This window comes from Rhamphochromis sp. 'chilingali', assembly GCF_963969265.1.
Source record: "Rhamphochromis sp. 'chilingali' genome assembly, chromosome: 3".
Lineage (NCBI taxonomy): Eukaryota > Metazoa > Chordata > Actinopteri > Cichliformes > Cichlidae > Rhamphochromis > Rhamphochromis sp. 'chilingali'.
In genome coordinates this window covers 15,764,021-15,774,575 of record NC_137931.1, presented here as the reverse complement: position 1 = coordinate 15,774,575, position 10,555 = coordinate 15,764,021, and the positions used below count along the sequence as shown (strand labels likewise).

At 39.7% G+C, this 10,555-nt stretch overlaps 1 protein-coding gene across 2 annotated transcripts; it reads right to left on the bottom strand.

Annotated features, from left to right (window-relative positions):
• Window positions 1-7,193: 7,193 nt before the first annotated feature.
• Window positions 7,194-10,111, bottom strand: LOC308393987 (glucagon-1-like). 2 transcript variants are annotated; one of them, XM_080878068.1, is made up of 6 exons: window positions 10,026-10,111; window positions 9,770-9,876; window positions 8,918-9,073; window positions 8,257-8,373; window positions 7,642-7,785; window positions 7,194-7,541 (listed from the first exon to the last, which is right to left on the bottom strand). In XM_080878068.1, the coding sequence occupies exons 2-6, from the start codon at window positions 9,865-9,867 to the stop codon at window positions 7,517-7,519; spliced, it is 540 nt and encodes a 179-aa protein (XP_080734194.1). In that variant the 5' UTR covers window positions 9,868-9,876; window positions 10,026-10,111; the 3' UTR covers window positions 7,194-7,516. The 2 variants fall into 2 exon arrangements, with proteins under 2 accessions (XP_080734194.1, XP_080734195.1); XM_080878069.1 differs by lacking the exon at window positions 8,918-9,073.
• Between the last annotated feature and the right edge of the window lie 444 nt (window positions 10,112-10,555).

The window sequence follows — 10,555 nt, the reverse complement described above, 5'->3', positions numbered from 1 at the left end:
CTTAGGTTCAGGGAATTTACGCAAATTTGCGCAGGCTTAGTAATTCTAGTGCTAAGCGACGTAACGGGCAGAACAATTGCATTCTCTTCCACTAGAGGGTGCTAATTAAATGGGTTGCCAACTGCCAGTAAAACAGAAGAAGGCGAAGAAGAAGTCATGCTGCGAGATGATGCAGCGCCTGATAAAAATAGATAAATATTTTAAAAGAAAAAGTCAGTTCCTGGAGAAAACTCCGACCCAGATGAAGGCCCTATACGAGTAGTGGTCAGAAGAAAGCAAAAAAGATATACTGGGGACAAACGGAATCAATTACACTATACCTGGTGCGTGGGAAAAAAACTATCAACATGCTTTTTGTGACATTTTTGCTTGGTGTTGTGCCGTGTGATTTTTCTAATGTGAAATATGTGCCGTGGCTCCGAAAGGTTGACCAACACTGTACTAGACATGTAATGATTATTGGGTAATACAGTAGGCTACTTTTGTGAGTAATGACCTAATCACAGATCACAACAACGAGGGGAAATGCCTTCAACATGCACAAGCATTTAACCTAGAGATGTGCAAAGCAGCCGGTATTTGTATCTGTATTTGTATTTGTTGAGGGGGAAGTATTTGTATTTGTAAAGTAAAATTCAAAATAGGCGTAAAAATCCATTTTTTTGCATTACACTTCGAATTAATGTTATAGTGTAAGTATTCTTTATTTATATCCATTATTATAATTATGGATGTTTTTAATTGATGTTTTTCCATAAATCCAGTAATGAACATGTAACGTTATTGAAAAGAAAATAACATAACAGCCATTGTCTCATCCATGGTTAAACCAACAACTAATAAAATACCATTGTGAACATTGCACACATTACATATCACTTTGGTTTTGTCTGCAGCACTGACTGTAAAATGCTTCCACACAGAACTTGAGTTTTTTGGCTGGTGGAGGACCAAGAGATGGCTCAGCAGCAGCAACACTCTTTTCTATTTGGTTGCCCAAATCCATGTGGGGAGTTTCAGCCAAGTTAAAACACCAGCAGTGCCCAGCCTTCTACCTTTCTACCTTTAAAACCCACCTTCCAGCCAAATGGCTGGTAGGTGTTTAGCTAGGGTTTAGCTTCAGCCAAGTGGAAGCTAAATTGGCTAGTCATTCATATGTAAATTAGGTTGTTATCTGAGAATTCTGGAGGGGAGTGGGGGTGTGTGAATGAGGGGGTGGGGGAGCTGCTAAAAGCTGTGAACTTCCTTTTGTGTTCGTCTTGATGCATTCTCAATCATCCAGGGAAATAAATCTCCAAAAGTCACCAACTTGGAGTGTTTCAGTTTGCCATCTTAGGGAGAAATCAACACACATGGGTGTATGTCCTTTGTTGCTGAGATTTATTGATAAAAACAGTACAACAAACCAACCATTTGTACACATATTTACAAATAATAATAAAAAGTGAGTGAGTACATTTCAACATTTTCAGCAATCACTCACAATCCTGGCACTGCCATGGTATCTGTAGTCTGCATTTACCACATGTGTATCTGTAGCAGTGAACACATCGCACAGTGGCATGATTGTGCTTGCATTTGTGTTTGACCTGACACGTGGCTCTTTTTCCAGGGCTAGGTGTGGAGGGTTGTGTCCAAAGCAACTGTTCTTTTCTTGCCTTCTTCCCAGCTACATGAGAGTGAGCCAACTCTCTTGCAAGCTCCACCAGGAAGTCCACCCGTCTTTCCTTCGTCCCGGTGCATGCTTGATACAGCACATGTGCATTCAGTGCTGCCATGTCGATCATGTTGTAAAACACGGCAACTGGCCAGCGCCGTGTTCCTCTGCGGACAGTGTACTCCCGAAGCATCTGGTCCATCACATCCACGCCACACTTTGTTTTGTTGTAAAGGGTGACAGTGTTTGGCTTCCTTTTGGTAGTGTTATCAGTCTGAACCACGCTGTGCATGCTGCTAAGAATATAGACTGTCTTCTTCCGTTTGGCCGCATACGCCGTCAGCGTGGCATCAGAGGTTGAAAACACCTAAGAAATAAGATAAATTGTTATTTCCATAGCCCTTTTACACACAAGGAAACACATAAACATAGAACCACAAAAGACCTGCAACATACCTGAGTGGTGAATTCATTGCGATCTGCCTGTCTAGTGGATTGAGGAATTTCCCTGCGAATCTTGTTGACTGTGCACAGGATGGTGGTTTTCCGTCTAAGAAGTTTTTGCGCAAGTGAAAGCGATGTGAAAAAATTGTCCGTGGTAACATTTCTGCCCTTGTCTAGGAATGGTTCCATCAGCCTCATTACTACAGTTTCAGAAAGTCTCTCCCCAGTGGGACAATTGGGGTCCTTGCCAAGATATGGGAAGACATTGCAAATGTACTTGGATTTTAGGTCGCAAGCCACCCAAAACTTGATCCCAAACTTGTCAGGTTTACTTGCAATATACTGCAGGAAACAGCACCGAGTCTTTGATGGGAAAAGCTGTTCATCAACGGTGATATGTAGACCAGGGTTGTAGCATGTGATGCAGTTGGTGACAAATGATCCCCACACACTGGAAATTGCAGCGAACTTATCAGTCTTTGCTCGATCACTGCGGGTGGACTTGTCATCAAAGCGTAGGTGTTTCATGATGTCTTGGAAGCGCTTTCGTGCAAGGACAAATGCAAGCACAATCATACCACTGTGCGATGTGTTCACTGCTACAGATACACATGTGGTAAATGCAGACTACAGATACCATGGCAGTGCCAGGATTGTGAGTGATTGCTGAAAATGTTGAAATGTACTCACTCACTTTTTATTATTATTTGTAAATATGTGTACAAATGGTTGGTTTTTTGTACTGTTTTTATCAATAAATCTCAGCAACAAAGGACATACACCCATGTGTGTTGATTTCTCCCTAAGATGGCAAACTGAAACACTCCAAGTTTCCTTGTGGCTCAGGAAACTAACCACTCCAAGTTGGTGACTTTTGGAGATTTATTTCCCTGGATGATTGAGAATGCATCAAGACGAACACAAAAGGAAGTTCACAGCTTTTAGCAGCCCCCCCCCTCTCATTCACACACCCCCACTCCCCTCCAGAATTCTCAGGTAACAACCTAATTTACATATGAATGACTAGCCAATTTAGCTTCCACTTGGCTGAAGCTAAACCCTAGCTAAACACCTACCAGCCATTTGGCTGGAAGGCGGGTTTTAAAGGTAGAAAAGCCAAATGGCTGCTCTCTGGGACTCTAAGTGTTGGGTGATGGGAAGCTATGCTAAGGTTAACTAGCCTATAGCCTACATTTTGCTCTCTGCAAAAGACAAAGTAACTTAAGCGTACCATATAACTCCCACAAGTACATTCAGTTCGACACAACTACACACCTTTTTAACCTAACATTAAGGTTGCTCTGTCAACAGCCTATTGTCTAAATTACTGAGCTAACAGAGCTACGTAAACAGAGCGAACATGAGAGCACCCGACTGCAGACGTCATTAATGCAGCGCAATGGAATAAACTCCCAATCTCTGTGAAAGTGATAAACTGTGTCCGGAACCAAGTTAAAATACGAAAAAAATCTATTCAATAATAATAGTGATGCAGTTTAGCCTTTTTTATGGCGTTATTTTTGTGCCACTATTCTGAGTGCACGTAAAAAAAAGTTTGCACAAAATTCATTGTTGAGTGCAAAAAATGTATATATTATCCATACACACACAATAGGAGCCCCACTCGCTCAGTTTTTGCATTTGCGCTTGTTCGCAATGTGTTGCTTGCGCTCTCAACATTTCTGCCCGTGCGCACTCAACTCTTTCTGTACACCGTTATATTTGTGCCACAAAACCAGCCAATCACAGACTTGGATGCAAAAAAAATCTGATTGGCTGCTTTGGTCTCCAATCTGCTTGAAATGACAAAATGCAATATCCCAGAATCCATTTCATCCAAAACTCAAATGAGGCAGTGACAGAGGAACACAGAGTGGCAGAGTTTGAAATATTACTCTTTCTGGGTCACAAAATAAACTTTTAAGATATTTTCATTTGAGAATGTTGCTGTGTAAACTTCAAATATCTGCTTGATTTATCAAGACATCACATAAGGGCTCTAACGTTTTCGGAGATGCCTGTTACCCACCAGCTGACCGCATAGCTGGACTGGCCATTAGGCATACTTTTTTATTTTTATGTTTGCTTGTTTTTGTAACGGTATAAACAACGAAAGGTGGTGGATTAACCAATTTAGCTAGAATTTAAAAAAAGACACAAAGCTGGAGTTATTCTGTGTTTTTGCTGCACAAATGCCTCTTCTTCTCTCATTCTCTCCCCCTCCCTCTCCTGTTGCTACTTCAATCATGAAACCGATCAATGATCAGCTGATATGCTTTTCTGCCACAAGTCCCGTGTCTCTTGTTTGTTTATCACCCACTTTGCGACAGAAAGAGGAAACCAGCGGATGTTGTGCTAAACAACAGCAGCAAGCTTGATAAGCTGTTGTTAGAATTTATTTAATATTACTTTCTAGTATCAGCTGTTTGCTGGAGCCACAGCTGTAAAAACTGCTGGTCATGATATCAGTTTGGATATGTGGTGAGAGGGAAACATGAAGGTGATACAAATCATACATATATACCAACAAGACAGTGTACATCACTGTGACAACAGTGTTTGTTTTAGTTCAAAGGCTTTATGGTTTTTCCTATAATACCTGGTGGTGTAGTCGGCTATTTTTTGTCAGTCCAGCCTTATATATTATGTTTAACCCGAGTAGGGTTTGAAAACGATGTGCCACGCCTTTTGCAAATATGTGATGTCTTGTTAATCGAGCAGATATTTGAAGTTTACACAGCACCATTCTCGAATGAAAATATCTTAAAAGTTTATTTTGTGACCCAGAAAGAGTAATATTTCAAACTCCGCCACTCTGTGTTCCTCTGCCACTGCCTCATTTGAGTTTTGGACGAAATGGATTCTGGGATATTGCATTTCGTCATTTCAAGCTGATTGGAGACCAAAGAAGCCAATCAGATTTTTTTTTGCATCCAAGTCTGTGATTGGCTGGTTTTGTAGCACAAATATAACGGTGTTGAGCGCGCACGGGCAGAAATGTTGAGAGCGCAAGCAACACATTGCGAACAAGCACAAATGCAAAAACTGAGCAAGTGGGGCTCCTATTGTGTGTGTGTGTGTATGGATAATAGCAAACACTGAAATACATTTTTGTACTCACCAATGAATTTTGTTCACTCAAATTTAGCTTTTCTTGGCTCAAAATAAATTTCTCCTCAAAATGCAACACATTGACCTGCCTTTTTTTTTTTTACGTGCGCTCAATTTTTTTTTACGTGCGCTCAGAATAGTGGCAGAAAAATAACGCCAAATTTTTTTCGCTCAGCCGAGCCTCTCTGTTGCTGTTTTGAGCAGCCCGTGTCAGTCACCTCTTTCACATGTCACTCACTCATCCACTCATGCACTGTGGTCTCATAAGGAAACTCAGCTTTTTGATATAAACTTTTCCCTTCTTCCTGAATACAAATATTTTTTTAAAGTATTTGTTCGAAATAAGTATTCGTAAAAAAAACCCACGTTATTTGTGCCCCTCCGAATACTGTATTCGGGTTCGGCTCCACCCCTAATTTGACCACAGTTAATTTGCATGAATGTTGATTTTCGATGTGCTGCTTGGATATGATGCTTAGCAATAGTGGTGACTCTTAAAGCTAGTCAGTGAGAACCCGGTGAGAATTGATAACAAATTTGAAACTGGTAATGGCTTCAGCACCCCTGCACCTTGCCCACTTGGATGTTAAAGGTGAGTAAGCAGCACACTCAAGGACATTTAAATCTGTTAACAGTATTGTCCTATGTCTGTTTCCCCGTCTTTGACCTCAGGAGCACCATGTTTTTGGCCCGAAAGGGAGACATACAGTAAAGACAACCCTGCGCTACCAATAGATTACTACCTATTGCTTGCATGACATGTGTGATAAATAAATAATAAATTCATGGTAACAGAAGTGGTAAAGGTATTAAGTCTGTGAAAGAACAGTCAAAAATCTGTCTTAACACATTAATAATGGTGAAGACAAAAACATTCTTTGGAATTTGATTATTAAGCTGTTAGCTAAGCAAGCACCCCATAATATGAGCAATCCACTTACCAGTCACTTCAGTCGTTTACACCTTGCTGGAACAGTGTTACACTCCGTCTTACCTTCAGAACTGCCCTAATTCCTTGTGATTGAAAAGATTCCTCAGGGTGTTTGGTCCATATTGACACAGTAGATGGTGGAAGCAGCCATAAGAAGATGACTACATTGTGGCCATAAAAAGATGAACACAGTACTCAGGTTTGCTCTGGCAGTTGAGTGATCCTAAATTTGTACCAAGGGACACAAAGTGGCAAAGGCACTATGGATCCATACTTTCATGTTTATGTCTAATTCTGACACTACCATCCAAACGTTAGAGCAGATCAATCAAGATTTATCAGACCAGTCAATGTTTTTTCCAGTCTTTGTTGTCCAATTTTGGCGAGCCCATGTGAAATTTAGCCTTTGTATCCTGTTTTAATTGACCAGAGTAGCACCGGGTGTGGTCCCCAAACCCAGTTCTGAGGCTGGGTTTGGGGATGTTCTGCATTGTTACATTGTGTTTTGATATTTGAGCTACTGTTTTCTTTTAATTCCAACAGTTTTCACAGACACGATTATCCTTATATTTTCTTCACATATTAAGATTTTGAAGTGGGTGTAAAATGTACAGCTTTTACGAGCTCACACAAATCAAGCATTATTACAGATTAAACCACTTCTTCATGCTTTTCATTGTGCTGACTGTTTTTCTATTCATTTTTTAAAAATGGTTTTGCAGGTTGGACTGTTCCTTGGAAAAAATAAGCTCTCTAGATGTGTCATTTTATGTTCTAGTTCAGTATTATAAGAATTACAATACGGTGATAATTAGTTTTAATACTTAAATACTTTTAAAGTGTTTTTGTCTGAATATTTTTTATATAATTTTACTTAATTAACCTTTAAATACAAATGTTTCGCAGCACTTACCGGTGCTTGTTTACATGAATAAAGAATCCAGATCCTTCCTCAACCACATATCTATACATTTCTATGAAGTTCATCTTTGTAATATAAAACAGGACTGAAGCTGAAAAAACAGTGACTGAAAACTTTATTTTGCAGAGCAGAATATTAATATAATGACAATCATAAGCTAGATGTGCTTTCCATAGGTCTACCTGAGATTGAGCGTTTTTGTGTTCGTGTTAAAAATATAGAAAATAATTTAAAATTGTAAATTGTAAAATTGAATTTCTTCTTTTGTGTAATGTAAATTATACGGAAGAGTATTTTATATGTTTTGTGTCTTTGCCTTACATTCACAAAAAGTAAAAAAGAAAAACTTAAATATAGTTTTGACAATACATCATGCAAAGCAGAATGGCTTTCAATTCCTCCTGTGTATGGCTTTGTTTACAGCATGCAGGGAGCGACATGGAGCAGACTCTCATTCATCTGCTTGTCTTTTCTTACTGAAAAGAAAGAAAATTACAATCACGGCAATGCTCAGTCAATAAAAAAGACCTTTAACCTCTAGCATTTGCCAAATCAGCCATGATGATTTGATGTTACCTTTCCCCTGAAGGCTTGGAGGTCATGACCCAGAGTAAATATTCCTTGGCGGCCATGGAATCCAGTACCTTGTTCACATCGCTGGTGAAGCTTCCATCTACGTGCCTCTTGCTGAATGTTTCACCCCATCTTTCCATTTCAGATCTGAGTATGTACACAGGCACACAATGTAAACACTGCCCCCTAATGGTCAGTAACCCCACAGTACGGAAACCTGACAATTTAGCTGTAAAATTTGATCTGCACTGGAGAAATCATCAGTTTTTCATATGATTATTTTCATCATAAGTGAAAAGATTGTTCTGGTGTAATCATTTCCTAACTGCTTCATTGTCTCTTTGCATGGTTCATGTCTCATTGCACAGTGTGAGTAAGATATGATCAACACAGTGGAAAAGTTCAAGTGATTTATTTTGGCACAATCACAAGAAACACTAAGGGAAAAAAGCAGTGGAAAGGGGGAAAAAGGTTGAAGAAGCAAGAAGAATCAGCTGATTAGCTCGAGTTCTCTGTTCTGCTCTCCCCATCATGGTGGAATCAGACACAAGCAGGCCATTTTAGAAGGTTTGGGTATTGTAGGAGGAGATACACGTGAAGAAAAGAAGGGCGGCCTACTCTCTTCGGACTTGTCCAGACTTGAGGTTGGCAACAAAGTCTTTGATTGCCTGGTCTTTGAGGAAGGAGCTTACATCACTGGTGAAGGTGCCATCTGCATGTCGCTTCTCGCCAGCACTAAAAAACACAGACACGGACCACTTGATATGTCTTTTTTATACTAATGGAACATATGAGTCAATTATAAAGGCGCTTTCTTATTTGAGGTACCTTATATTTACACTCTAGTGCTTTTAAATGTAAGATTTTACATTTACAAGTATAAAAGATCAACTCACTAAAGACTGGCTCTGAATTCCTCACAAAATGTGTGGCTTGCTGGGCACATGTGTCAGATGCTTTGGAAATAACCTGTTTAAGGCCAATGGACAGGCAAATAGAGAAATACTTCTTTTTATTATTATTCTTATGACCCCTCTGATTTATCTGCAGAGGCTTTAGAAGGGCCAGGCCCCTAGTTTGAGAGCCAAAATGCATATAAATACATGAGATGTTAGGCTGCTTTTCTTGCATACTCCTTTACTGCTGCTACTTTAAGCACTATGTTGTATTACGTGTTTCACTTGTACAATTGAACACTACTCTGCTAGTATCCTTGGCTACTTTAAAAGATCAGTTCTAGTGTCTTTTATCACAAATTTCACACTGTTTTCACACTGACCCGCTCCTCTTGTTGTTCATCAGCCACCGAACAAAGTCCTGTGCTTTCCTGTCCTCCAGATATTTACTGTAGTCATTTGAGAAAGTTCCCTCTGAATGTCTCTTCATGCTCGACAACTCCACAGGCTCATCATTTAATGTGTTGTCTGATTCAAAACTGCAAGGGAGAGCAAAGTAGGTACCACTGAAGTGTTTTCCATAGCATATCATATTTCTACATATCTATATAAATCTCTAGGAACACTAGGAGTATAAAAAAGAGAAGTAAAAGAAAGGGGAACCGAAAGGAAGCACTTTGTTCTTAAACTTAGCATTGTCATATATAGTACATGTATCCTTTGTCCTTCCCTTTAATCCTACATTATGTATCACTTGTTTCAGGGTCACACTAAAAAGTTAATCAACCATAGGTTCTATGAGTCAGTATCAGGTCATGTAGGAATTTACACTACAATAAAAACAGTTTTTAATTGCATTTCAGCATAATCTTTAAAGCTTTTTCTTGTTTTTTAATTCAGTTGGAGAGACTTTTTCTCATACGGAAAATATCTTCTAAAGTATCTTTTAATTTCTTTTTGACGTATTTTATAGTTGACCTAGCTCTGAATTATGTTTCAATAGGCTCAGGATACTGGGGAGCTTCCCATAATGCACTAAGCATTTCTTTTCCCTCTCTGTTTTTTATACACCCCTACTGTTTAATCACTGTAGGGTCTTTACCTTACAGTATAACTATTGTTGTGAATCTGTGCTATATAGATCAAATTGAATGGAATTGTTCTTGTGATTTAGTCACAAGAGTAACACAAGGGTGCTAAAAACAGCTTTATCTTAAAGAAGCGTTTCGTTGTACCTTAAGCTGTCATCAGCATCATGCAGAGGAACCTGCCAACTGCTCTGGACAAAGCCGAGGACCAGGAGGATGCCAGCCAGGGAGTGAATGCTTTTCATGGTGGTGACCTGTAACAGGGGACAACACACACAAAAAAGAAATAAAACATTCAACCAAACAAAGAAACATTTCCCCCACCCAGAAAAAAAAACCAAGAAAAAAGAACTTGACGGCTAAAAGTAAAATACCTTCTCCACTGCAACAAGATACAACTCACCTTTTCTTCTTTCTTTCCAAACACCCGCTGTTAGTTCCACTGCTTATTGCTGGTGTCTGCATCTAACCACCCTCTCTCACTTTGCAGCCTTATATATTGAAAGAAGAGCTGCATAGGTGGGTCTTTTTTCCCACTCTTAGAGTAACAGTTCCACCTATTACTCTAAACCTATTAGACACACCCATTACACACGGGGCCTGTTGACTGAATAGATGAGCCGACCGTTTGCTCATGAAGGAAAGGTGCCAGTCAAGCGTGATGCCAGCTGGTCCTTCAGTGTTAAGGTCAAACAACCGCAGTTCATCCTGTCAAACAGAAAGTTGGGGAGATGCTTTAATGTGCTACTGTGTCATTGCGATCGGAAGCAATATTTGTGGCGTCATAACTGGATGGAGGTTGTGGAGTCTTCCGTTCAGAATCAAAAGATCGGAAATCTCTCTCCCCCCCCTTTTTTGCATCAGTTGCAGTTATCTCTGTTTAACCAAGCTGACTATTCAATAATAAATACACACATACAGGTGGGTGATGCT